The sequence below is a fragment of the Syngnathoides biaculeatus genome, chromosome 20, assembly GCF_019802595.1.
Source record: "Syngnathoides biaculeatus isolate LvHL_M chromosome 20, ASM1980259v1, whole genome shotgun sequence".
NCBI lineage: Eukaryota > Metazoa > Chordata > Actinopteri > Syngnathiformes > Syngnathidae > Syngnathoides > Syngnathoides biaculeatus.
The window spans coordinates 7,275,437-7,301,392 of record NC_084659.1 but is presented as its reverse complement, the minus strand read 5'-3'; the positions used below and the strand labels follow the sequence as shown (position 1 = coordinate 7,301,392).

General features: G+C 46.7%; 4 protein-coding genes and 3 non-coding genes across 11 annotated transcripts; 6 read left to right on the top strand and 1 right to left on the bottom strand.

Moving 5' to 3' along the window:
• The first annotated feature begins 531 nt into the window (after positions 1-531).
• def6c (DEF6 guanine nucleotide exchange factor c) lies at positions 532-13,100 on the top strand. Its single transcript, XM_061806418.1, has 14 exons — positions 532-671; positions 757-807; positions 4,893-5,110; positions 6,438-6,578; positions 6,647-6,832; positions 7,917-8,147; positions 8,222-8,368; positions 9,496-9,604; positions 10,611-10,825; positions 10,936-11,043; positions 11,130-11,296; positions 12,299-12,509; positions 12,585-12,675; positions 12,758-13,100. The coding sequence occupies exons 2-14, from the start codon at positions 759-761 to the stop codon at positions 12,967-12,969; spliced, it is 2,085 nt and encodes a 694-aa protein (XP_061662402.1). The 5' UTR covers positions 532-671; positions 757-758; the 3' UTR covers positions 12,970-13,100.
• Positions 816-4,118, top strand: LOC133493259 (tetraspanin-7-like). The gene has a single exon (XM_061806419.1). The coding sequence runs from the start codon at positions 1,303-1,305 to the stop codon at positions 2,392-2,394; it is 1,092 nt and encodes a 363-aa protein (XP_061662403.1). The 5' UTR covers positions 816-1,302; the 3' UTR covers positions 2,395-4,118.
• Positions 13,101-13,729: 629 nt separating the features above from the next.
• On the top strand, positions 13,730-19,798 carry mcat (malonyl CoA:ACP acyltransferase (mitochondrial)). 5 transcript variants are annotated; one of them, XR_009793108.1, is made up of 6 exons: positions 13,730-14,260; positions 14,934-15,021; positions 15,101-15,439; positions 16,359-16,642; positions 16,811-16,940; positions 19,041-19,177. XR_009793108.1 is itself a non-coding variant. In XM_061807344.1 (5 exons), exons 1-4 carry the CDS (start codon positions 13,871-13,873, stop codon positions 16,619-16,621), a joined length of 1,080 nt encoding a protein of 359 aa, XP_061663328.1. In that variant the 5' UTR covers positions 13,730-13,870; the 3' UTR covers positions 16,622-16,642; positions 19,087-19,798. The 5 variants fall into 5 exon arrangements, 3 of the variants coding, with proteins under 3 accessions (XP_061663328.1, XP_061663327.1, XP_061663326.1); XR_009793107.1 differs by having other exon boundaries at positions 13,731-14,260; positions 15,084-15,439; XM_061807344.1 differs by lacking the exon at positions 16,811-16,940 and having other exon boundaries at positions 19,087-19,798.
• A 666-nt stretch (positions 19,799-20,464) lies between these two features.
• Positions 20,465-25,658, top strand: ttll1 (tubulin tyrosine ligase-like family, member 1). Its single transcript, XM_061807341.1, has 10 exons — positions 20,465-20,967; positions 21,077-21,200; positions 21,959-22,167; positions 22,248-22,428; positions 22,603-22,740; positions 22,824-22,932; positions 23,004-23,147; positions 23,253-23,339; positions 24,738-24,901; positions 25,402-25,658. The coding sequence occupies exons 2-10, from the start codon at positions 21,088-21,090 to the stop codon at positions 25,520-25,522; spliced, it is 1,266 nt and encodes a 421-aa protein (XP_061663325.1). The 5' UTR covers positions 20,465-20,967; positions 21,077-21,087; the 3' UTR covers positions 25,523-25,658.
• trnay-gua (transfer RNA tyrosine (anticodon GUA)) lies at positions 24,202-24,288 on the top strand. Its single transcript is given in 2 exon segments — positions 24,202-24,238; positions 24,253-24,288. It is a non-coding gene; the product is annotated as a tRNA-Tyr (tRNA).
• Positions 25,011-25,097, top strand: trnay-gua (transfer RNA tyrosine (anticodon GUA)). The gene is given in 2 exon segments: positions 25,011-25,047; positions 25,062-25,097. It is a non-coding gene; the product is annotated as a tRNA-Tyr (tRNA).
• On the bottom strand, positions 25,278-25,366 carry trnay-gua (transfer RNA tyrosine (anticodon GUA)). Its single transcript is given in 2 exon segments — positions 25,278-25,313; positions 25,330-25,366. It is a non-coding gene; the product is annotated as a tRNA-Tyr (tRNA).
• Positions 25,659-25,956: the final 298 nt, after the last annotated feature.

Here is a 25,956-nt window from a genome sequence, read left to right as displayed (position 1 = left end):
ATGTCTTTGAGACAAGATTCGAGAGAGCAGACTTTGATGGTTTGGACATGTCCGGAGGCGAGAGAATGAGTATATTGGTAGAAGGGCGCTGAGGATGGAGCTGTCAAGGAAGAGAGAGCGAGAGGAAGACCAAAGAAAAGGTGGATGGCTGTTGTGAGGGAGGACATGAAGACTGTGGGGGTTAGAGAGGAAGATGCACAAGATAGGCTTAGATGGCAAAAGATGACACGCTGTGGCGACCCCTAATCGGGACAAGCCGAAAGGAAAAGAAGAAGTCACTTGGGGGAGGAAATTGAATGGAAGATCAACTAAAAGTAGTGGAGACTTTGGTAATGAAAGGTTATAAAAACTGCTGGAATGGTGAGTGCCGGTGGTGATCACAGAATGGAGATTTGGGTCTGGTCTTGCCAGTGAGTTTTTTTATTTAGATAAACATGAACCACTGAAGTTCTGTGCAAGTGAAGAAAAGCCCAATCAACTACGGAAGCCCCCGTGTTGTCACACCAAATCAGGTCATTTCACCATGTTATGGTCACCCTCATAATCTTGATTCTTGTTTTTGTTGTTTGCCGCATGTAGGTGTCGGGCTTTCCCGTCCACGTGCTCGTCGCGGCCATTTTCTCAAAGGAAGACCTGGAGGAGGCTCTTAAATCTCGAGCCGGACACGCAAGGTGAATCATTTGCATCGTAATCGCAAAGTGCACATAAAATGGAGCTCACATAAATCATTTGAAAAACCGGTCATTTCTTCCGCAGGCATGCTGCTCCGTATGGCGGAAAACCACTTCACGTGCACGAGATTTGGTGGTGAGTCATATATTTTACGTACATTATGCTCAATAAAGTGTTTGCTTGGAGATGCTTTCTGCCGCGAAATCATCAGACTTAAGATCGATAACCTCATCGGTAATTCCCAATACAAAAGAATTTTTGTCGCACATTTTTAATGCTATCCACGAGAGGGTGCGCACGGGTCGGTTCCTATTTCGTCGGTTCCCCTCGTCTTTCCTCATCGAGGGGCAGCGGTGAGCACGGCAGCGCAAAGGTAACAATTTCACGCGATGGCGTCCGTCCGTTCCCTCGGAAAGGACCCAAGGACTAAACAGACAAATAGGCCGTAAAGTCGATGTCTGCGCGTCCGGATAACGGCGCCGACGTCGCACGGGCCGTCATTCTGATTTAAACCCCGGCCCGCGTCGGAGGTGCAGGTGGCGGATTAATAACCGGTCATAAAGAAGAAGGAGAGGAGGGGGATAGAGGAAGGGTGTAAAATGGAGAAGAGATAAAGCCGAGGCGGGGACGATGAGATCTCCACTGCGGCGCCAGTCCCTCTCCGCTCGGCCGAGCCCCAGCAGGCTTTCTGTGGACTGGGACCACGAGCAACGAGCTGTCCGGAGACTGTCCTCTCCACGCAGCCTCAACCTCTTGACGCCGCCTCCATACCCGCGACGTGCCTCCGCCCTCCCCAGCTACCTGCTGCCCCCCTACCAGGAGCAAGAGGACCACCATCTCCTCCACCAGCAGCCTCGGCGTCTCTCTTTGCCCCCCGAGGCATCCCGGTTGCCCCCTGAACCTCCGCCTGCGCCCGCCGCCCCGGCTCCTTGCCGCCGCCCGGTGGGAGTCATGCACCTCCTCCGGCTGGGTCTTCTCGCCTTCAGCTGCCTGTTTTGGGCGGCGGGCTTGGCGCTCTTCACCCTGGGCGTGTGGGCGCAGATTTCTCTGGCCGACTTCATGCTGCTGTCCGCCAACCGCTACCCCAACGCGCCCGTCATCTTGCTTACCACGGGTGCCGCCGTCACCATCTGGGGCTTCCTGGGTTGTCTCGGGGTGGCGGCCAACCTCCCGTACGTGCTGCGGGCGTACGGCTTCTTCCAGCTGGCCGCGCTCGTGGCGGGCTTGGCCGGCGGGCTCTGCGGTCTCTTCTACCGGGAGGACATCGCCGGCGGGTTTCGTAGTGGCCTGCAGCGAGCGGTCGCCGGCTACGCCGAGGACGAAGGCCGCGCCGACGCGCTGGATAGCTTACAGAGGGCGCTGCGATGCTGCGGTGGTGAAGGATGGCGCGACTGGCTCACTTCGGACTGGGTCCTGGAGCACATAACCTCCGTGCCCGCCGAGAACGCCTCCCTGGGGTCCTTGCCAGACAGCTGCTGCATGCGGCGCAAAGGCTGCAGGAACAGGCCGCTGCCCTCGGACGACTACGACGGAGTGGTCGCCGCGGGCATCCACCCCCACGGATGCTTCCGGAAGGTCTTCAGCTTGGTCAACGACAACGTGTTCCACATCGCCGCCAGCGTGCTGGGATTGGCCTTCGCGCAAATCGGCGGCATCGCTTTGGCCTGCCTGTTGGCTAACAGGCTGGCGCCGCGGCAACAGCCGCGAGTTGTGGCAAATTAATGCAAAAACCGAATTATTATGATATTTAAGACTTTGGTATTGTCGTGGTGTCTGTTTAAGCATGCTAGCAACATTTCCCTTGGCTGAAAATTGCAAGAAAATTAATGGTACACACGACAGTTTGTTTTTCCTGCTCCCAGGGATTACTGTACTTTGAGAAGAATACCAAATATATTTGCATGATTTGCAGGTTCTCCTGAACCTGCAAGTCACTTATTGTGCAGTGGCTCATTCCTAATGGTGCTTACGATGAGGTAGAAAGTGTCTGTTGTCTGAAGGGATAAGCAAATGTTAGTTGATAGAAAAATAATGTTGGAATTGTATCTTCACTTGCTCGGCTTTTAATTCATTTTTGTTTGTACTTGTCTGAAGCGTTCCATGACCCAAACATCGTGTAGCAATGGAGGCGACTTAGCTAAATATGGACAAGACAAAACGGACCCTAGCCCCAACCCCAACCCTCTACCTTGTCGCCGTCCTATCCTAGCCCTAAGTCCACTTACCAGTTCTGCATCCTTGTCACTATCCCTTACCTTCCTTCTGACCCAAATCCTAACCATTACCCCATTCTCGGCCCTATCCCGACCGACCCTGATCCCACTTACCTGTTCTGACCCTTACCCAAATCCTAACCATAACCTTAATTCCCCCCAAATTATTCATTTATTTCATTAAAGTAACAAATGGAGGATGGCGGTAACTATTTCAATTTAGGAAGGAGGCAGGAACAACGAATTCTGTCTATTGGCATGTTTTACTAAATTCCAAAAGCATAGTTACAAAAAAGAACAACCTAATTAGAAGGAGGGGCGGCGTGGTAGGTTCAGCTGGTAAAGCCTTGGCCTCTCAGTTCTGAGGACCTGGGTTTGATCCCGGCCCCGCCTGTGTGGAGTTTGCATGTTCTCCCCGTGCCTGCGTCGGTTTTCTCCGGATACTCCGGTTTCCTCCCACATCCCAAAAACATGCAACATTAATTGGACGCTCCAAATTGCCCAGCGCGGCTGTTTGTCTCTTTGTGCCCTGCGATTGGCTGGCAAACACTTCAGGGTGTACCCCGCTTCCTGGCCATTGACAGCTCAGATAGGCTCCAGCACTCCCCGTGACCCTTGTGAGGTTAAGCGGCAAAGAAAATGGATCGATGGAAGGAAATGAAACAAAAACATTCCGACGGACAAAAGATCGACACAGACATACACGGCGTCTGTTAGGACCACACTGACGACTGACAGACTTCACTTTGAGTAAGCTGCGCCTGAAGAAGACTTATTTTCATGCCGAAACGTCGCGCCAACGGCTTCCTTGACTTTTTCGGTGTTTTTAATTGGCAGTTTCCTAAATTTGGAGGTTGGCGGGGTTAATTGGATTTCAAAATGGAAGCATGTTGGCACTTAAATTTACGTGATTGGACAGGACTACATTTCAATTGGATTTATTTCGGGACTGAAAAACCAAACAATGGGACAAAATTGTCGGGAGTCATTTGGGAGAACAACTCTAAGCGCGAGGACCGTGCACATTTACCTCCTCCACATCTGGACTGACACTCCGGGGAGAATGACTCGGACCCTCTCGACTTACTCTTCGCTGAGCTCGCACGATGCCGCCAAGCCTTCCGAGGTCTCGTCCTGCATTTGAAATATCTTCATATCTCATCCTTTACGCGAGGAGATGTCTTTCTGTTCATCCTGTTTTTTTTTCTATGATGTACCTGAACAATAATAAAGCTTGGATGAAAGTAATAAGTGTCACAGATTATGGTATTGATCTGGCTACGAAGGTCAAGTTTTATAGCCATTCTACCCTCTGCGCGGAACTCTGTAAAGATGATGGGGTACATAATACACCCACTGGACGTGCCCTCGTGGGGAGGATAAGAACAGAACCTTTTCCGGACCTCGTTCGGGGCCCCGCGTTTTCAACCATTAACTCCTGCATCGGTGCTTCATTTTCAGGGACCTAATTATGCTATCGATTAGCCTACTTTATGGTCTGTCCGCCATGTGACGTTTCACTGCACTGGCCTCGATTAACCCTGTTGTGACCAAGCAACCCCCCCAACACCCAAAAAGAAATCGAGGTCTCGGGGCTTGTCTTTGCGGCACTTTTTTTTTTTTTTTTTTTTTTCCTGGGAAGTATTCAAGCTTTGGGAAACTTTTTTTTTTTTTTATGACACATACTTGCCAGAGATGAGCATATAACACATACGCGTTAGGGGAAGAAATAGCCCAAAAAAAACAAACAAAAGCGAAGTAAGAAATTAGCTTAGTGTCGTGACCAAATATGGGCGTGCCCTCTGAATCCTCTTATTTGCTTAGTCGGTAAGGCTGCATGGAATTTATTTAAGCAGCCTGAAAAGAGTTCCAAGGCAAAAGTTGTTAGTAATGTTGAAAATATTGTTTTAATGAAGTTAAAAAAAATGTGGTTTCCTGTGGATCCTTCGGTTCTGGTCCACATCTGCTGACATGTTTTCTTTCCCCGGTTTGCTCTTTGCACCGCAGCTCGCGTGAGCTGCGCCTGCCCCACATTTCCCGGCCCCCGCCACATCTCCGGGAGGGGGGGCGAGCTGCGCGCGCCGGGCCAGGAGGAAAGGGGGAGGGGGGGCCCGGGAGGGGGGCGAAACATGGACTTCAAATCGGAGCTGCTCAAGTCCATCTGGTACGCCTTCACCTCGCTGGACGTGGAGAAGTGCGGAAAAGTGTCCAAATCTCAGCTGAAGGTAAGCGGGCAGTCTTTCGTGAAGGGGGGGGGGGGGGGGCAAAGGCCATCACTGTGGACTTTGCCTTTCTGCGTACGCCTCGCTTTTATTGCTCCGTGGTGGACCGAATGTTGCACTATCTCAATTCCAAATGTTTTGCGCCTGATTCTATTGTGGAAGAATGACATGATTATGACACGTTTGCCTTCACATGTGTTGTTTTTCCATACTTCCTGCTTGGTTCCGCTAGATTCAAAGAATCCAGGGAACTTGTGATAAATCTGTCCCGACATGTTGCGATTGCTGCTTGCATGCGTGCGTGTGTGTGAGGCCAATAAGAAGAATGTGTGTTGACCTTTTATTTACGTTTAATGTCACACCCTTGTTCGTAGATAGTGATATTATTCTTATTTTATCTTTTTCATTATTTTCATCACGAGCTGTTTTTAATAGTTTTGCATTGGTATCTTATTTAATATACCTATAAATTTATAGGTTTTACAATTTTTAGTGTACTTTCATAGTTTATTTTTTGTGCTATATTATTTAATTTTATCTATTTTATTTTTGCAGGATTTTTGTTACATGTAGTTCCTTTATGCAACAGGCTTGCTTTTTGTAATTTATTCATGTATTATTCATTTTTTTACAATATGAGGATTTACAGTTTTAGTGTACTTTTATAATTTATTTTTGTTATATGATTGAATTGTATCTCTTTTATTTTTGTAGGATTTTTTTCTCCATGTGGTTACTTTATGTAACATGTTTCATACTTTTTATGCTATTTAATTTATCAATATATTATTCATTTTTTATCAATGTGAAGATTTACACTTTTAGTGTAGTTTTATAGTTTCCTTTTTGTTCTATATTATTTAATTTTATGTATTTTATTTTTCTGGGATTTTTTTTTACAGGTAGCTACTTTATGTAACATGTTTCATGCTTTAATTTATTAATATATTATTCCTTTTTTTTTAAATATGAAGATTTATATTTTTAGTGTACTTTTATAGTTTTTTGTGCTATATTTAATTTTATTTTCGTAGATTTTTTTTTTTACATGTAGTTACTTATTATTATTTTATTCTATAATGTATTTAAACTATACATGTATTTTGACTATGCAGTTTATTATCAGGAAAAGCTAAAAACAAAATGCTTTAAAAAGCCGAATTTTTTAGGCTTGCAACGCATTATTTCTTTTTCCATTCATTGTAATGGGAAACATCGATTCGGTTTTCGAACAAATCACTTCTCGACCCGCCTTTTCGAACGCATTGTGGTCGAGAACCGAGGCATCAGTGGATGTATGATTTAGATTTTTTTTTTTTTTTTTGTCGAGGTGCTTTCCCACAACCTGTACACGGTGCTGAACATCCCACACGACGCCGCCGCCCTGGAGGAGCACTTCCAGGACGACGACGACGGGCCCGTGTCCAATCACGGCTACATGCCCTACCTCAACAAGTACATCCTGGACAAGGTACCGTACCGCCGCGGCGCGTCGCGCCGTCACCACCTACGGCAATTGAATCACGCTGCGTGGCGCAGGTGAAAGAGGGCATGTTCGACAAGGAGAAGTTCGACGACCTGTGCTGGATGATGACCATGAAGAAGAACCGCAAGGGCCCCCCGCCAGAGGGGGCGCTGTTGTCCGAGAGGAACTGCTTCAAGCTCTTCTGCCTCTTCAACTTGCTCTCTGAGGACCGCTACCCGCTGGTCATGATCCCAGAGGAGGTAAACAATGCGGGGGACACACACATGAGCTGGGCGGGACATATTTCAATTTGACTTTTCCTTCCTGAGATTTCCTCAGAATTTTTTCGGAGGGGGTTTCCGGTACACCGGGGATAAAAATAAACTACTTTGAATGTATTTGTCTTGGTACGTTTGAGCTTTTCCTTTTCATTTCTATCTTGTAAAATTAATTTATATAATTTACATTAAGTTTTTAAATTGTTTTCCTTCTGATCAAATCATTTTTAATAGATAGAGCTATGTCACATGATTTCCTTGACTTCTTGTTGCTAGAATTTTATCATCTTAAAGGTTGACTTGATTTATATTTCATTTTTTAATATTTTGTTTACAGTTGTCGTTCTGCAATCCTTCAAGGGAAATGTAATTTGTACTCTTCCTGCAGTACATTAAATGTGTTTTTTTAATTTAATGCATACTTTTTACATTTTTTTTCTGCTTTTTTGAAAGATTTTGATACTTTATTATTATTTTTATTTTGTCTTCCTATTATGGGCTCTGGAGTTATTTTTTTTCTTCGGGTAGTGAAAACATGTTTATTTAATTTTATCGTAATATTTTTAGCAGGGTGGATCAGCTGGTAAAGCGTTGGCCTCACAGTTCTGAGGTCCCGGGTTCGATCCCGGCCCCGCCTGTGTGGAGTTTGCGTGTTCTCCCCGTCCCCGCGTGGGTTTTTCTCCGGGTGGGCACTCCGGTTTCCTTCTACAACCCAAAAACTTGCAACATTAATTGGACACGCTAAAATTGCCCCGAGGTGTGATTGGTTGTTTGTCTCTATGTGCCCTGCGATTGGCTGGCGACCGGTTCAGGGTGTGCCCCGCCTCCTGCCCGTTGACAGCTGGGATAGCCTCCAGCACTCCCACGACCCTTGTGAGGATAAGCAGCAAAGAAGATGGATGAATGGATGGATTTTTAGATTAATTTACACCCTGATATGTATATTAGTATCATGATATACACCGGATGTATACATATTATCTATAATAATCAAATATTTTCATTTTTGTATCGCAGAGCTGAATAATATGAATGCATTCACGGAATATGTTTATTATCGTTGAAGGTGGAGTATCTGCTGAAGAAACTGTGCAGCGCCATGAGCCAGGAGTGGGACGGCAAGCTCCTGGAGGACTTGCTATCCCAGAATGCCGCACCGCACGAGGAGGGCGTGTCCGTCTGGAGCTTCCTGGAGCACATGGACGCCGGGCGCCTGCTGCGGGTCACCAGCGCGGAGGCCTTCAGCTTGGCGCTGCACGAGGTCTTCCTGGAGATGTACCACAACGTCCTGAAGCGGGTTGGTGAGCCGGCCGCCGTTTGACGATTTTTTTTTTTTTCCGTCCGTTTGACGACGTGCCGCGACGGTGGCAGGGCTACATGTGGAAAAAGGGCCACGTGCGGCGAAACTGGACGGAGCGCTGGTTCGTCCTCAAGCCGTCCTCCATGGCCTACTACGTCGGCGAGGACCTGAAAGACAAGCGCGGGGAGATTCGGCTGGACAAGACATGCGTCATCGAGGTCAGTCGGTCGGGAGTGGCGATTCCTCGCCATCGACCGTCACGCTTTCTTTCTTTTCCTGACACGCAATTACCGCAATTTCTCGAAAATAATGCGCAAAGTCAATAGAGCGCATTATATTTGGGTATGGATGAAAAATAAAAAATACAATCACGTTGTATCGTCGTATACAGGTACACAGAGTGGTAACAAAGGTGCACGTATGAATTTCAATATGATATTCCATGTCTTATGTTACATATTCATATAGATTACGGTAATGAGCGCCACCAACCTGAACTCTGACCTCCGTGGGGGGCGGGGTGGGGAAGCTTTGTGGATAAACTGCACTATGCACAAACGTTTTATGCACAAATATTTAATGCAAAAAAAAAAAAAAAAGTTAAACAGTGTTAAATAGTTTATTGAAGATATGCGTGATCAACATTATGAATAAGATGTTATGCCGTCGTGGAGTATTTATTAGAGTTGGTTGAGGGATTCTGTTCTGACAATTGCAAGGACCAGGAGAATTGTGTCATGTGGTGTGTCCCGAGATATATATATATATATATATATCTCATCAGTACATGCAGAAAGATTATTATTGATGACTTTTTGAAAAACAATACAAACCTAGCAAAATAGAAATAGATAATTCCTAATATTTTGAGCATACAGATAGCAGCAAATTAGCGGTGCGCGTTATACATTGGTAGAAGGGTTTTCCTGATTTATTTTAGGTCAACTTTGTGGGTGCGCATTATACTCGAGAAATTATGGCACTTGACAATGTGTCAAATAGCCTCATTTTAATACTGGTGAGGAGGGAATACCTTCACAAGCACCCGATACCTTGAAATCAGCCCAATGTTGATATCTGGCAAATAAGAAACTGATTTTCTGTTCAGATCTCTGCACAGTGATTTTCTCTGCTATTATCGGATTCTACAATGCTGGATTTTCATATAAAAATCACACACAGTTGTGGCAATATTCTTTGGGGATTGTCTAAAAGGCAAAAACTGATCATTGCTAGATCTTAGGATGGAGGCGCAGAGGTGGAGAAGGTCTCGCCCTTGAGCAATTTTGCAGGTCCGCGGTGCTTCTTCACATCAATTGGATCATTTCTTTTCTCGTCCTTCCAGCCCATTCCGGACCGAGAGGGAAAACGTTGCTTGTTCTGTGTGAAAACTCACAACAAAACGTATGAGATGAGCGCCTCGGACCAGCGGCAGAAGGTGGAGTGGACGCAAGGTGTGCACAACGCACAAACTTCCTCTTCTAGAGCTCGGGAAACATACGTCACCCAAGTCACCGACTGGCCGAACTGACGGTCAAACAGAGCATTCTTCAATGCTAAGTCGAAAATACGTCCTGTAGCACGACCCCCAGAGTTTTGTCCGATACCGTTAAACATTTAGAAGGTGATGATAAATGAAGGTACATGGAAAAATTTGATAAAATCGGCATAGAGGACCTTATAGGATATTTAATGCTGAAGTCGATGTTTTCAATGAGAAGAATTTGGACTGTTGATTCGTCTCCGCTTGTCTTGGCCAACTGGATCAACACACGGATCTGGTAAAAAAGTCGTTGAGATTTACTCAGAAGAGTTTGAAAGCGTAGAAAATTCCGGACGCGTACAAATACTTCGTTGCTGGATCTGTTCTCAATCAGGAATAAATCCCACATAGTGATGGAGCTACTCAATTTTTTTACAATACAAATACCAATATTTCAATAAATGACACCTGGTTTTATACAAACTCGCATTCATTAACTATGATTTAAAAAAAAAAAAAAAGACAGCGAGTCGGCTCCTCCGTACACGGAAGCGCGTTGCGGCTACACGTTAACCTACATAAACATAAACGTGACCGATGGTTTATTTTCTTTTTTTAAATACGCATTGGACTCATTTGAGAACAATGGATATTTAAAAAAAAAAAAAAAAAAAAAAGTCTGTCAGGGAGAGGATTACCGAAGTTTAACGTGTGGCCGCAACATGCTTCGGTGTACGTTGGAGACGACTCTGTCTTTTTTTTTTGTTTTTTTCTCAAATGAGCCAACTTGGCATGATAAATACTTCTTGGGAATTTCAGATTGAGAAGAATATTTGTTTGGGCACCTTCCATCACGTTTAATTTCCATTTCCGGCAATACGGCGCCGCGAAAATGGTGACGTCACGTGCACGAGCTCTATACCGGGAATTGGATCGGAACCCCGAGCACGATTGTGCGTTTTTGCGCGTTTGCCCAGCCGTGCAGACGGCCCTGCGTCTACAAAGCGAAGGCAAGCTGTCGCTGCACCGCGAGCTGAAGGCCAAGAGGCGGGCGCAGCGGGAGCACAGCCAACGGGAGCGCAGCTCCAGCGCCCGCAGCAGCTGCAGCAGCCAATCGGAGGACTCCAGCACCCTGGAGGCGGAGCGCGTCGACAAGGACCGGCAGGACCTGGAGATAGAGAGCATCATACAGGTCAGGGAAACCTCAAATCCGCGTTCTTCTCCTAATATTTCTTGGGCGACCCACTAGTGGGAGTGCTTTGGACCAGTTTTGCACACATAAATGCTTTTTATGTCTCGCAGCATGCGCGGGAACTTGAAACCCGGCGGCGGGAGGTGGAGGAGCGCGAGAGGAGGAAGCAGATGGAGGTGCAGATGGAGCTGGAGAGACAACTGGAAGAGGCACAAATGGTAGAGTTGGAACAAAGAGTTTTTTTTCAAAAAAAAAAAAAAAATGTGACTGTCTGGATTTAATCGCTGACTTCATGCGGGGTCAGATGAGGGAAAGCATGCGGGCGGAGATGCAGGAGCGGGCCAAAGAGGCCGAGCGGCAGCGCCAGAGAATACAAGAGCTGGAGGTCACGCAGCGCAAGATGGAGGCCGCGCTGAACATGGAGATCCAGGCCCGGATGGAGGAGGAGAAGGCCAGGCAGGAGCTGGAAAGGTCACTAAAACAAACGCACACTTCAAACAGCCGAGTGGACGTTTTGCATTGGGTCAAGTCTGCCTAGCAACAGTTGACTGTTTGTCCCGAGTTATCCATTCAAAAACCTCGTGGGCATGACCGGCTTGTGATGATTTTTTATTAACCAATGGGGCACTTCTGTTAAGATGGGTTCAATCGGTGAGCCAATCTCTGGGTTTCAACGGACGCTTGGGTTCGTGCACGTATCCGTAAAAGTGTTTTTATTTTGAATGTCGTGTTGGTGCCATTCGAAACGCAATGCCGGGTCCGGTCACATTTCAGCACAGTGATGCCTCTGTTCTCAACCGCAATCCGTTCCGGAAAACGGTTCGAGAAGTGATTTGTTCGAAAACCGAATCGATGTTTCCCATTACAATGAATGGAAAAAAGGAATAATGCGTTCCATGCCTACAAAAAAAATTGGGCTTTTTAAAGCATTGTTTTTAGCTTTTCCTGATAATAAACTGCGTAGTAGAAAAACATGTATAGTTTAAATACTTTATATAATAAAATAATTCAAGAAATATATTTCTTTTTTTGCTTTAAATGCATGCTTTAGTAGTCGAGTATGCTCGGCTGGGAGCGCATTGCCGTATCTGTAGCGACTCGGCCTCCAGCCTTGTAAACTTTTTTTTAAATTAACAATAGTGCAGAATAACTTTAAACAAAGGAACTTGTGCTTTTGGAGCCACGATTGGGGATTAATACGGTCGTCTTCCATAAAAAGAAAAACAACAGTCACTCGCGGGACACGTCTGTGTACAGAGGCTGCGTTATACACAACAACAAAAGTGCGTTATGTCATTTCTGGGTTTTTTGTTTTTTTTTGGGGTGGGGGGGGCGTTTAAATACTAATTTTCGTTTGAAAACAGAAGCAAAAACAAACTCGAAATTTTTCGTAGATTTGTTTGAAAACGGGGACGTTCGAGAACAGAGTCTTTGCTGTATTTCCTATTGGCTGTTCCCTGACAACACCTCCAGGCTGCTGGAGGCCGAGGAGGAGAAGAAGCAACAGTTCCAGCTCCTGGAGGAGCAGCAGCGGGCGCTACGCGGCCTCAGCCCCGATGAGGACGGCGACGCCCCGGACCTGGACCGCGACGCGGACCTCCCCGATCCCGACGCCCTTCACTCGGCCTCCCGGGAGCTCCAGGACCTGAAGGAGTCGCGGCAGAGGAGCCACCAGCACCTGGAGGTGAGACTGACTCTGCCCCGCTCACTTCACCTTTGGACCGCGACGCCTTCCTAAATCGGACGTCCGCGCTTCCAGGAAGTGCAGGAGAAGCTGCGCAACGCCAGTCAACATGTTCGCCACTGGAACGTCCAACTGAACCGCCTCATGAAGCCCATCAGCCCCGGAGGTGACGCTCGCCATCGCACCCTCGCACATCCTCTATCTGATCGGATCTGATCCCTTTTTTTTTTTTTTTTTTTTTGATCTAGAACGTTTGGCGCATCTCTCCTCCAAACACTTGTGCCCCAAGAAGGAAGGCGCCCTGGCCAGCAACGAGTTCATCTCCAGGTTCAAGGTCCGAGGCGCTCGCAATAACCACGCGCCAGAGGCGTACCGGGACGCGCTGGAGGAGCGCATGGAGGCGACCAATCTGTCAGACGACTCGGACGGCGGGGCTGAAACGTCCAATGGGACCATCTGACCACGCGGAAACGGGCGTTGTGTTGATATTTATAGTGACGTGTGACGGAGATCTGCGATGATGTACGGGCGCATTCAATGACGACGGAGATTTACTACAATTTTTGTATAATAAAATTTATGGTGAATTAATGTAGCGTCTGCATTACACTCATGAGACAAAATATTAGGAACACCTCCATCTTGAGCCTTGTCAACAACTGTAAAAAGATTTGTGTTGCTGTTTCTAATATTTTGACCCAACAACCACACAGATATTACATATTTACAGATGCATGGATGGATGATAAACCGGTGAACCGTATTTATCCTGTGAGATAAATAAAGTACAATAATCAGAAATTACTTTAATCAACTATTTACCATATTAGATTTTTAAGATAATTTCCAATAAAATTATTTTGCTCAATCAAGTCATAAAGTCCTGTACACTGAAAACATTTTCTTGTATTGGTAATAAATGTAATCATTGTACATGATTAATTTTTAAATAATGTATCATTAAATTACTTTAATCAACTATTTACCATATTAGATTTTTAAGATAATTACCAATAAAATTATTTTGCTCAATAAAGGAATAAAGTCCTGTACAATTAAAATATTTTCTTGTATTGATAATAAATCTAATAATCATACGTGATTCATTTTTAAATAATGTATCATTAAATTACTTTAATCAAGCACTACAGAATTAAAATTTGATTTGAGGATTACCGCGTACGGCCACAGGAGGGCAGTGTAGAAAAAGTAAACGTGAAAAAGTGGAGGGTAACACCGGAAGTCAACATCGAGGGGAGAAATTCAAACATGGCAGCCTCCGTGGAGAGACGTGCCAACCCATTAAGTGGCGTAATTTAAAAGTTCAATGTAGTATTTTGTTGATATTTATACTAGCGAAAATGTCGGCGTCGCTCGTTGCAGCGTCCGTCCGCAAGGTCAGACCACCGCTCTCCCGGTACGCGACGCTGTCCACCAACCAGCCCGACAATGGGTCACCTTCACCGGCCGAGACCCCCGCCGAGCCGAGAGCCCGGAAGGACCCCGCCGACCGCTCCGTGCTCCTCTTCCCCGGTCAAGGCAGCCAGTTCGTGGGCATGGGTCGCGGGCTTCTGCGCTATCCCAACGTCAGGGAGATGTTCGAGACGGCCCGGAAGATCCTCGGATACGACCTGCTGTCTTTGTGCCTGAACGGCCCCGAGGAGGAGCTCGTGAAGACGGTCCACTGCCAGCCGGCGGTCTTTGTCACCTCAATGGCGGCCGTGGAGAAACTCAACCACCAAAACCCCAAAGTAAACACTTTTCAACTACAATATGATGCACTATCATATCACACAAAAGTGAGATTTTTTTTTTTTCTAGTTTCAAGGGGCTAGTAATATGTCAGTATATTTATTACATTTTGGGGGGCGTTTTTAGTGGATATTTCACCCAAATAATAGAGCGATATGGTGGTATCCAGTAATATATAATTTTAAAAGAGAAGAAATGCAAACTATCAACAAGATTAAATTATACAATGAAGCATAAAAAAAAAAATTGAAAAACATTACTTTAGTTCACACAAGAAATCAGGAAAAAATATTTTAACTCTGAATAGGGCAAAGAACATCCATCCATTTTCTTAGCCGCTTATCCTCACAGGGTTTGCGGGGAGTGCTGGAGCCCATCCCAGCTGGTCGCCAGCCAATCGCACCCACAATCTCAGACCTCGGGGCAATTTCTAGAGTGTCCAATTAATGTTGCATGCATGAGAACATGCAAACGCCACACAGGCGGATCTGGGATTGAACCCGGGACCTCAGAACTGTGAGGCCAACGCTTTACCGGCTGATCCACGTGCCCCCTGGTGGCAAACAGTAGTACATACATTTGAAAAGAATAGATGCAAACTATAAACACTATCAAATTATACACTGAAGCATAAAAATGGAAAAACAGCACTTGTCGGGTCGGTGTCGCCAGGCCATCGAGACGTGCGTCGCCGCCGCCGGCTTCAGCGTGGGCGAGTTCGCCGCGCTGGTCTTCTCCGGCGCCATGAGCTTCGCCGAAGGTAAACGCGCCTCCCCGCCCTCGCCCCGCGCCGTCCCGCCCTTCCTGACTGTCCTTCTCCAGCTCTGTACGCGGTGAAGGTGCGCGCCGAGGCCATGCAGCGGGCGTCGGAGCTGGCGCCCGGCGGGATGCTGTCGGTGGTGGGGGGCGCTCAGGCTCAGTACAAACACGCCTGCCTGCTGGCCAGAGAGCACTGCCGGGCGTCGGGCGCGGACGAGCCCGTCTGCTCCGTGGCCACGTACCTCTTTCCCGACGGCAGGGTGATCGCGGGGCACCGCCCGGCGCTGGACTTCCTGCGGCAGAACGCCCGGCGCTTCCGCTTCCTCAGGTGCAAAATGCTGCCCGTCGGCGGGGCCTTCCACACCGAGCTCATGAGCGCCGCCGTCGAGCCCCTCGAAGAGGTTCTGCGGCAGCTGGAGGTCAGTCCCGAGGTTGCGGCCGTTCGTTTTTGTCTTCCAAAATCCCAAAGATGAAATATGCTGCACACGCGTTACAGTCGAGCCTCGCTTCCAAAACCCATTTGTTCGAAAACCGCCCGCGAGAGTTATGTTTTTTTTTTCAGTTTTTTTCGCGGGCATTCGAGTACCGTTTGAAAACAGAAGCAAAAAAAAAAAATCTCGGGATTTTCGTCCGAAAACCCATTTGTTCGAAAAAGAATCTCGAAATTTTCGTCCGAAAACGGGGACGTTCCAGGACCGAGGCTGTGCTCGAGTTTTCTTTTTTTTAATCTTCACTTGCTCAAATTAGTCAATTAGGTTTTTCTTTAATATAATTTTCACATTCCAAAAACATTATATCGTGCAATATTTTCTGGTGGATTTTTCTGAAGTGCTCAAATGAGTCACGAAATAATTTGATTTGATTGGATTGAAATGTATGAAATGATTAAAAAAAATAATCAAATAATGTGACTTTTTTTATGAACTCATTTTTTCCCCCTATGTTCATTCTTTTCAACATCTTTGACAGTCCTAAAAGCGTCATTGATTATTATTATTAGTTGTAGAGTACATACTCGGTTCTCCAACGTCCCCCATTCTTGAACAAAATGGGTTTTCGAGCGAAAAATTTCAAGATTTTTTTTCACTTCAGTTTTTGCACAAAAATCGCGGCGCGACCAGCTGACCCCCCCACGACGCGCTTTGTTATTGTCAATTCGAACGAACCCTAAAAAAAACAAAACAAAACAGGAAATAACATAACTCGCGCGGCTGTTGATTCGGTTTTCGAGCCGCCTTCCGGAACGGATTGCGCTCGAGAACCGAGGCTCTACTGTAATCCGACCCGAATGATTAATTCGACGACGGTTGCGCCCGCCAACGTACGACCTGCGTGCAGGTGCGTCGCCCCGAGATCAGCGTGTACTCCAACGTGGACGGCAAGCGCTACATGAGCGAGGCCCACGTGCGGCGCCAGCTGACGCGCCAGCTGACGGCGCCCGTCAAGTGGGAGCAGACGCTGCACGAGATGTTCGAGCGGGCGCGCGGCGAGCGCTTCCCGCGCGCTTACGAGGTGGGGCCGGGCCGGCAGCTGGGCGCCACGCTGCAGCGGTGCAACCGAAAGGCCTTCGACGGCTACGCGCACGTCCACCCCGCCGCTGACGACCAACCGTGACGCCGAAGGTGCGAACAAACGCGGGCTTTCCAAAACTTTAAAAAAAAAAAAAAAAAAAAATAGCACTCTTTGTTATGCTTTTATACAACAATCATCAAGTAAAAACATATCTTGTGTGTCATGATTTTTCATGGGCATTGTGCCATTCCTTTTTGTATCCTCACCTTGTCCACCAGGTGGCAGTGTAAAACGTGCGTATCGTCATTTCCGGCCTACAAGCCGCGACTTTTTTCACACGCTTTCAACGCTGCGGCTAATTTGTGCATTTCTCTTTAACGTCCGCTAAGGGGCACTCGAGCGGAAAAGGTAAGCTTGAGACCAGTGGAATATATGTTCCGAGGAAGTGACTTTTACCGTTTTTTTTTGTTTTTTTTTTTACCGGCCCTGTTAGCGCTGCGCTAGCATTAGTGCTGTGCTAGCGTGTTGCTGCTGTGTTACTGCCGTGACTCAGTGATTTTTACCGGTATGTTTTTTTTTTTTTTTAACCGGCCCTTTTAGTGCTGTGCTACCGTATTGCTACTGTGTAGCTGCCGCGGCCGTTTTTTTCTTACTGGTATGTTTTTTTTAACCAGACCTGTTTGTCCTACCGTGTTGTTGCTATGTTAAGCTAAGCTAAGGTATTGAAACTTTTGAAAACTCCATCTGTGTACCTTCTTTGTAAATATCTTGCGTTTCAATGTGGGCACTTGCGTCTTTTACACAGGTGCGGCTTATGTATGTACCAAATGGTATTTCCTTGACAAATGTACCGGATGAGGCTTATATTCAGGTGCGCTGTGTAGGCTGGAAATTACGGTATATACATGGAGACAATCGCACAGTCAGCTCCCATCGTGTTTTTCAAAGTGGATAAATATTGCACACCTGTGATTATTTTATGTTCTATCGGGCTCAGGAGTTTTCCTTGACGATGTTAGCAATAAGCTAGCAGATTTACAGCAAAATAGTGACAACTCGGCTATTGTTGCGTCGTTCGAACGGCGTCAGGTTCATAGATCATTCGTAGCGGATGACCATTTGTTTTCCGACAAAATGAAGTGTGGATGAAATGTTTTGAGACTTCAGAATTTGCAGCCCAGCCATTTTATTTGGTGAAAAACAGAAAGTCCAGCTCCCTTCACGTTGTAAGAAAAGACAATCCAGCGTCGCAATACTTTTGAACAACAACAACGTTTAAAAAAATCACGTTTGCCAACGCGATAGAAAGTGAATGCTGAAGTAGAAAAAAAACAAAGTGTCAAATCGATACCAAATATAAAGCAAAGTCAACAGCAGAAACACAAAATAAGCAATTATTGTTTTTGGGGTTTGTTTGCGTGGCCCAAAGTCCCGCTTAAGGCCCGTTGGTCCAACCCAGAAGCAAAAGAGCCGCCGCGAGAAGCGCCCCGCCGGTCAGGTGGCGGCAATTTCCCGCTTTCAAAGCGGAAACCTGGGGGGTGGGGGGGGTGGGGGTGAGCGCACGTTTTAGACGCCGCGATGCAACGCCAGTCCGAGCAATTTGGAGATTACCCAGAATGCTCTGCTCCGGAACCTTAAACCCCGCAATGGGCGCCGCACAACCCTGTGAAACAACAACGTTTGAGTCTGTCGTTGACACGATTAAGCACGTGGCGGAGATTTCAGTTCTTGAGTTTACCGGGCGCGCGGGTTCTGGGTTCGGACCCGGTCCAGCTGGTCCCCGATGGCGGCAAGCTGGCGGCCCACGGACCGGGTAGACCGGCTCGCGCTCCTGGCAGGAAACAACAACACGGAAGGTTTCATGTTGAAGTAATGAGGATGATAACAATTTGACATATTTTTTTAAATCAGATTGATTATTCGATGAATTGCGTTTTTCACTCATTTGATCTATTAGAGCACAGGTGTCAAACTCAAGGCCCGGGGACCCAGATCTGGCCCGCCACGTGATTTTATGTGGCCCGCGAAGAGTGTCAATTTCCATGATTCTTGTAAAAAAAAAAAAAAAAATCTGTACCAAAACTTTAAATTGTTATATATCATAAATGATCATTTGAAATATATGATATATATAAATAAACGAAATGTTAAATGAAAAAGTTGAGACATTACAAGCATTTTTGTGTGTTACCAAACGAGAATAGTTGAAAAACACATTACACTTGGTTTCTGATTCCAAAACTACTTCATAAAATGATGATGTTGATATGATGAGACGATTACATATTTTTGTTTCACAGTCATAACAGCCCTCTGAGGGAAACCGGAATAACAATGTGGCCTGCGGGAAAAATGAGTTTTGACACCTCTGTATGAGAGACGGATGAGACAAAAATGAAAAAAAAAATGGTTTCAATTGGATGTTTTGTTGAGTTATTTGATAATTGTTCAAATATGACTTGATCGAGAGGCGCATTCGATTACTTCTGTCCCGTGTTGTGTTTCAAGAACCTGAGGGTGGCGTGTGACAGGTGGCCCGTGATGTCATCGCCAGGTCCCGGCTGGGGGGGCCACGCGCCGGCGCCGACGGCCCGTCTGGACTCCCGTGTTTGCTCCACCATGGCGTCGTCTGCAAAGACGCCAGAGATGCAAAGCGCGATCGCCGCCGCCGCGCGTGCGCGCGTAACATTCACAAACAGGCTGTGTCAACACGGAACCCGGCGGGCGTCGTTATCGCCCATCCTGACCAAACAGGCTCGTCGAGAAAGGTGACATCGCTCGCTGGCTCGAGCGCGAACGTCGTCGGTCACCCACCCGCACGAATCACACTCAAAACGCTATGATTTTATTTTTACGATTTATAAAGATAAGCAGGTTTTCTCAGGCCGTACGCTAATCATTTTCCGTACGTGCACCTGCCCTCCGAGCACTTCCTGTCAGTTGATGCAAATTGTCAATTTCCATAACTCGACTGCTCCCCGTAGGCCTCATCCTTGTAGAAAAATATCCGTGTGATTATTCTTTTTTTTTTTATCTCATCACTGCTATCATAACAGCATAGAAATAACAATTTGGTGTCTTACTGGTCATCTAAACTTTGTGTATTGTCACAACAAAGAGATGAAGTCGTCACTGGTGTAAACGAAGGTCATATTCAAGATCATACACACGCCACATTAAACATTAAAATTAATTTGTACCAAATGAGAGTGTTTTTGTTTGTTTGTTTTTTTTTTTTTTTCAAAATCATAAGTGAGTGAAAATGTCCAAGTATAAAAAAGACGCACCTTACCGGTTGATTTAAACGGACGCCGCCCTGCAAGAAACATAAAATTATGATTACAAATGGATAAAATGATATTTGAACGTTGTTATTTTCCATGAACTTACAGCAGCGTCGTGGTCGAGCGAAACTGCCACAAAGTTGATTTTGGCCGCGCCTTTAGCGGCTCATTGCTGCCGCCCTCTAGTGGAAGGATGCCGCTACCGTTTTTGGTCACGCCTTTCCCCACCGATTTTCGACCCTTATTCCGTGAAATAAATAAATTCGAGTAGATTTCGAAATGTTGGAAATATTGCTCGTTTGTTATCCGCAAATATTGTCATTTTTGACATTTTTTGGGGCTGAAATTTTGTGTATGTTTGAGGCAGCGCTTCTTTCACGGGCAAGTCCGCCCCCAACCCCGGAAGTCTGCTATTGTCACGTTTTTACGATATTTATTCAGTCATAAAACTAAATTACAAAACTTAATGCAAAGGTCGGACATAATCCAAATTCCACTATCGAAAAGGGGGATTTGTTTCATGTATTTTTTTTTTAATTTTGCAGGTTTAAAAATCATGAAAGTGGCACTGTTGTCTTGTATTTTCGACTCCAAAATAAAAATAACTTTTTTTTTTTTTTTTTTTTGAGGGGTCATAATCTCCCGGACGTTTATTGTGCATTTTTATGCTTTTAAAAACGTTATTTACTCCAGGTCTTGATGCTGAAAACGGGTCAACACTGCCTCCAGGAGGTCAACTGCGGTAGTGTTGATCGGGGCACTCGGTTGCTAGGTTATCCCGTTAAAAACATCCCACCCGATGCCCACTTTCGCTTCCCTTAAATTCGGGTAAATTGAACCTAGAAAAAAATTATGAATATTTAACGAACAATAACGAGCTTTTATTATGAAGAGGAATTAATGTCGTCACTCCCTCCGCCCCACGTCACCCGGATCGATAAGTTGCTGCCCCCGACGCTTACTTGCGATCCTCGCGGAGGCGCGGCTGCTCCGCTAACCGGTCGCCGAGCCCATGTCAGGCCGGTGAAGGCGCACCAGGCACGGGCAGGAGGGGAGGCCGACGTCGGGCGGGACGGAAGGAGGATGCGGCATCTTGCTAGCCGGAGAGAGCACCGCTGATGACTGGCTGTTTTGCTCGCGACCATCCGCGGGTAAGACTTGCTCGACTGTCACATGAATTCATCATTTTTCATCATTACAATTGACTGTTTTCTCACCTGTTTTGTTTGTTTGGGTTTTTTTTTTCCATTTTACTTCCAGTGGGGGGCAACATGGCCGGGAAGGTGAAGTGGGTGACGGATATTGAGAAATCGGTGCTCATCAACAACTTTGAGAAGAGGGACTGGATTCAAGTGACGGAAAATGACGACTGGAATTTTTACTGGTAATAATTCATACTAACAATTCATTACTACAGCTGTATTCTCTCATTCTCACTGTTTAGAGATCAAATTTAGCCGCATAAGAGAGCAAAAGTATGGGAACGATCAACGTTTGAGATTTAATAAGGTCCGGAAGCAAATGTTAAAAAAGAAAGAAAGAAGTGCAGGACTTGGCGACAACCAGCAGAGGCGCTGTTGAGCTCCACTAGTTACGAGTTGCCATACAAAAAAGAACGTTAGCTAATACAGAAATTCCATCCATCCATCCATCCATCCATCCATTTTCTTTGCCGCTTATCCTCACAAGGAGCGTATCCCATCTGTCAACGGGCAGGAGGCGGGGTACACCCTGAACTGGTCGCCAGCCAATCGCAGGGCACAGGGATGGGAAGAACATGCAAACTCCGCACAGGCCGGGCTGGTATCGAACCTGGGTCCTAAGAACTGTGAGGCGAACGCTTTACCAGCTGACCCGCCCTGCCGCCGGTCCCGAAGCAATAGAAGTGCAGGACTTGGCTGTAAAACACGCAACATTAATTGGACACTCTAAATTGCCCGTAGGTGTGACTTCTTCAGGTGTCCTGCGATTGGCTGTCCCCCGCTTCCTGCTCGATGACAGGCGGGATGGGCCCCAGCACTCCCCGCGACCCTCGTGAGGATGAGCAGCAAAGAAAATGGATGGATATCTCGGTGGCTTGTAATTCACGATTCAGCTACGTCGTCGGGTCCCAAAATGGCCGGCGTGTCGCGCATTTGACAGGATGAGCATCCAGACCATCCGCAACGTGTTCAGCGTGGACACGGGCTACCGCTTGACCGACGAGCAGATGGTCAACCACTTCCCCAACCACTACGAGCTGACCCGGAAGGACCTGATGATCAAGAACATCAAGCGCTACCGCAAGGAGCTGGAGAAGGAAAGCAGCCCGCTGGCGGAGAAGGACGACAACGGGAAGTACGTCCATCTCGGTAAGGCGTCGGCGCTCGGGGAAGCGACCGGCATCCGTCGGGCCGCCTCATTCCCTCGGATTTTTTTCCGGGGGACTCAGACTTCGTCCCGGTGACGTTCATGCTCCCGGCGGACTACAACCTCTTCGTGGAGGAGTTCCGCAAGAACCCGTCCAGCACGTGGATCATGAAGCCGTGCGGGAAGGCGCAGGGCAAAGGCATCTTCCTGATCAACAAGCTGTCCCAGATCAAAAAGTGGTCGCGGGACAGCCGGACATCCACGTAGGTGACAAATACCAGCACAGTTTAAACGGGTCGGTCGGTGCCGCTGTTTTGGTTAGCGAGCGGGGGGGGGGGGGGGGGGGTTCACTGTTAATCCAAAGTACTTCCGTGTTCGTCGCTCCAGTCGAGCTCGTCTTCGCACGCGCGTCAATGTTTCACGGGGCCGATGCGCAGGTTCATGGCGGCCTCTAGTGGCAAGGAGGCCTACGTCATCTCCCTCTACATCGACAATCCGCTCCTCATCGGTGGGAAAAAGTTCGACCTGCGTCTCTACGTGCTGGTCACCACGTATCGGCCACTCAAATGCTACATGTAAGACCACCCCCGACCCAGTTGGGATTATTTACAAAAATATTATTGACCTCATGTCTTCTTTTCGTGCTGTTTATTGGCAGGTACAAGCTGGGTTTCTGTCGGTTCTGCACGGTCAAGTACACGCCGAGCACAAGCGAGCTGGACAACATGTTTGTGCACCTCACCAACGTGGCCATCCAGAAACACGGAGTGAGTTTTCAGACATTGGACGTCAACCGCGAGCAGCACTCGCGTCATTTCGCTGTCCTCCGTCCACGCAGGACGACTACAACCACGTCCACGGTGGCAAGTGGACGGTCGGCAATTTGCGTCTGTACCTGGAGAGCACCAGAGGCGAGGAGGTGACCAGTCGCCTCTTTGACCAGATCCACTGGATCGTGGTGCAGTCCCTGAAAGCCGTCGCTGTAAGTGACACATATTTTTATTACTATTATTTTTTTTCCCAATCGACATCTTCACCGTCATCTATTTGGTGACCTGTTTTTTTTTTGTTTTGTTTTGTTTTCCAGCCTGTGATGAACAATGACAAACATTGTTTTGAGTGCTACGGTTATGACATCATCATCGATGACAAGCTCAAGCCGTGGCTCATCGAGGTGGGTCAATCTACAAATAATTTAATTTAATTTAATTTAATTTAATTTAATAAGGCACCATGGTGATTCAGATGGCAAAGCGTTGGCCTCACAGTTCTGAGGTCCCGGGTTCGATCTCGACCCCGCCTGTGTGGAGTTTGCATGTTCTCCCCGTGTCTGCGTGGCTTTCCTCCGGGTGGGCACTCCGGTTTCCTCCCACATCCCAAAAACATTCAACATTAATTGGACACTCTAAATTGCCCCGCGGTGTGATTGTGAGTGCGGCTGTTTGTCTCGATGTGCCCTGCGATTGGCTGGTGACCAGTTCAGGGTGTACCCTGCCTCCTCTCCGTTGACAGCTGGGATAGGCTCCAGCACTTCACCGCGACCCTTGTGAGGATAAGCGGCTAAGAAGATGGATAGATGGATGGATAAATAATTATTTCTAACAGCAAGCAGTAGCAAATTTCATCTGAAACACGTTTGACAGATAGGATTCAAAAAGTGTTTTCAGGTACTTGCAATGCAGTTTTAATATATACAAAATACAGAATAAAATCGAGAAAATAAGAAAAAAATGCCGTCCAAGGCATCAAAACGTTGATGCATTTAATTGTCACGTGTCCCCTTTAAATTCTGGGCCCAATGCTAACGAGTTAGCAAGCAAAGCTAAGCTAAGCGAGGCGAAGGTTTGTTTACAGGCGCTTTAGCGTTGGTTAGCTTGGCTGAGCTAATCTTAACTCTGTCTCGGGTGATTACATAATCGGTTATTGGCATTGTTGTGTCTTATGTATATTATCTTATATCCAAAAACAGAGAGTTGCGGTACTGTGTTTTGTCTATTACAGTATTTGGGTGGAACCGGAACCCTGCACTTCCGTGGCCTTCGATAGCTCAGTTGGTAGAGCGGAGGACTGTAGTGGCAAGCGCTGAAATCCTTAGGTCGCTGGTTCGAATCCGGCTCGAAGGAGAACCTTTTTGTTTTTTTTTAATTCAAATTAAATATTGTTATGAAGTATATTTCCAATGATCTTTCTGGTTTAAATCACCCCATACCTGTATTATTAAAATAAATAAAGATAATTTCAAACGTCCTTCACGCATGAGAAGACACAATAGAAAAGATATTGATTGATTTTATAAAAAATACAAAGAAAACTGTTTTTCCAAAGGATCGTGCAGAAGTTTGAGATTCCAACCGCAATTGCGCAGTGACGTGAGTTTTTATTTTTTATTTTTAAATGCCCCCAGGGCAGATCTTTGTTTCGACACATAACATTTTTGTTTTGTTTACGACTCTCAGTAGCGCCCTCGCATGCAGGGATCCCTCCGATCTGTTTGGACTGGTTTTCAATGTTCTGGTGCGACTGACAGCCCTTTGAGTTAAAGCAATGATCCGAACTCATATTTGAACGGCAGGTCAACGCATCCCCGTCGCTGACGTCCAGCACGGCCAACGACCGCATCCTCAAGTACAACCTCATCAATGACACCCTCAACATCGTCACGCCCAACGGCGAGATGCCCGACGGGCGCTGGAACCGCAGCCCGCCGAGGGACGCCCTGGGGAGCTACGAACTCCTGTGAGTCCGTCAAGTCAAAAATCACTGTCACATTTTGACCGCTACACGGCGCTGTTTGCCTCGTATAATCTGAGGTATCTGAGAACTGTACTGTGGCGGTCGTGTCGTCCCTTCGATAGCTCAGTTGGTAGAGCGGAGGACTGTAGGTGCGTTGTCAGACATCCTTAGGTCGCTGGTTCAAATCCGGCTCGAAGGAAAGTGTTTTTTTTTTTTTTCTCTCTCAATATAGTTGGAACACTGGCAGATGTGGCAGTGCTACCGTCCGTGGTTCGCATCTTGTCTTCATGATAAGAGAACCTAGTCCAACCTTTGCGAGCTTTTTTGATTTAAAGAACCTGAAAAATAAACATTGGCTCGGTTTTAAATCAAAAATAATTCCTTCGAGCCGGATTTGAACCAGCGACCTAAGGATGCCCACAGTCATGCCTCTACAGTCCTCCGCTCTACCAACTGAGCTATCGAAGGCTGCAGGAGAGGGACTTAAAGCCCGATGTGTCCAGGTACGATGAAGAACAGGCCCAGAACGAGAACCCCGACCGGAGCCGAGCCAGTCAGTCGCTGGGGTCAAAGGGCGCCAAGGGCGGCTCCGCCGTCCGCCCCGCCGCGGCCACCTGGAAGTGACACACTTTTTAACATCGTTACGCATCACGGACTTAAAATGATATTGTTCGTATGTTTTATGTCGGATTGTGCCTCATTTTGCCGACGACTGCTATTGTGGAATGTCACTTTATTTGCCCGTGACCAGTTTTTCCGTCCAGTGCTTCTGTGCTTTATAAAATATATTTGCATTCAACACGCTTTTGCGTCTTTTTCACATTCATAATGGGAAAAAAAAAGGAAAATATTCGGTAGTTTTGGTGTCATGGCCCTTGAAAAATGTCAACACTGGCTTGTTTAGTCATTGCGAGGTGCTGTTACTTACTTAAATATTCAATGTTAGCTAGTACATCTGCATCGTCTTAAAAAATATGACTAACTTAACGCGCAAACATTTCACAAGTGCTACTTTGTGCTTGGGTAGATGGAAATTTGTGGGACCTCAGGCTATTCCT

Bases quoted from the DNA above. Each gene is read 5' to 3' on its own strand.
- def6c (XM_061806418.1), top strand. From the start codon at position 759: ATGCTGCTCCGTATGGCGGAAAACCACTTCACGTGCACGAGATTTGGT. The intron at 12,510-12,584 runs GTGAGACTGACT...CCGCGCTTCCAG, and splicing joins GGAGCCACCAGCACCTGGAG to GAAGTGCAGGAGAAGCTGCG. The intron at 12,676-12,757 runs GTGACGCTCGCC...TTTTTGATCTAG, and splicing joins GAAGCCCATCAGCCCCGGAG to AACGTTTGGCGCATCTCTCC.
- LOC133493259 (XM_061806419.1), top strand. From the start codon at position 1,303: ATGAGATCTCCACTGCGGCGCCAGTCCCTCTCCGCTCGGCCGAGCCCC.
- mcat (XM_061807343.1), top strand. From the start codon at position 13,871: ATGTCGGCGTCGCTCGTTGCAGCGTCCGTCCGCAAGGTCAGACCACCG. The intron at 14,261-14,933 runs GTAAACACTTTT...CGGTGTCGCCAG, and splicing joins TCAACCACCAAAACCCCAAA to GCCATCGAGACGTGCGTCGC. The intron at 15,440-16,358 runs GTCAGTCCCGAG...ACCTGCGTGCAG, and splicing joins AGGTTCTGCGGCAGCTGGAG to GTGCGTCGCCCCGAGATCAG.
- ttll1 (XM_061807341.1), top strand. From the start codon at position 21,088: ATGGCCGGGAAGGTGAAGTGGGTGACGGATATTGAGAAATCGGTGCTC. The intron at 22,933-23,003 runs GTGAGTTTTCAG...CCGTCCACGCAG, and splicing joins TGGCCATCCAGAAACACGGA to GACGACTACAACCACGTCCA. The intron at 23,340-24,737 runs GTGGGTCAATCT...TTTGAACGGCAG, and splicing joins TCAAGCCGTGGCTCATCGAG to GTCAACGCATCCCCGTCGCT.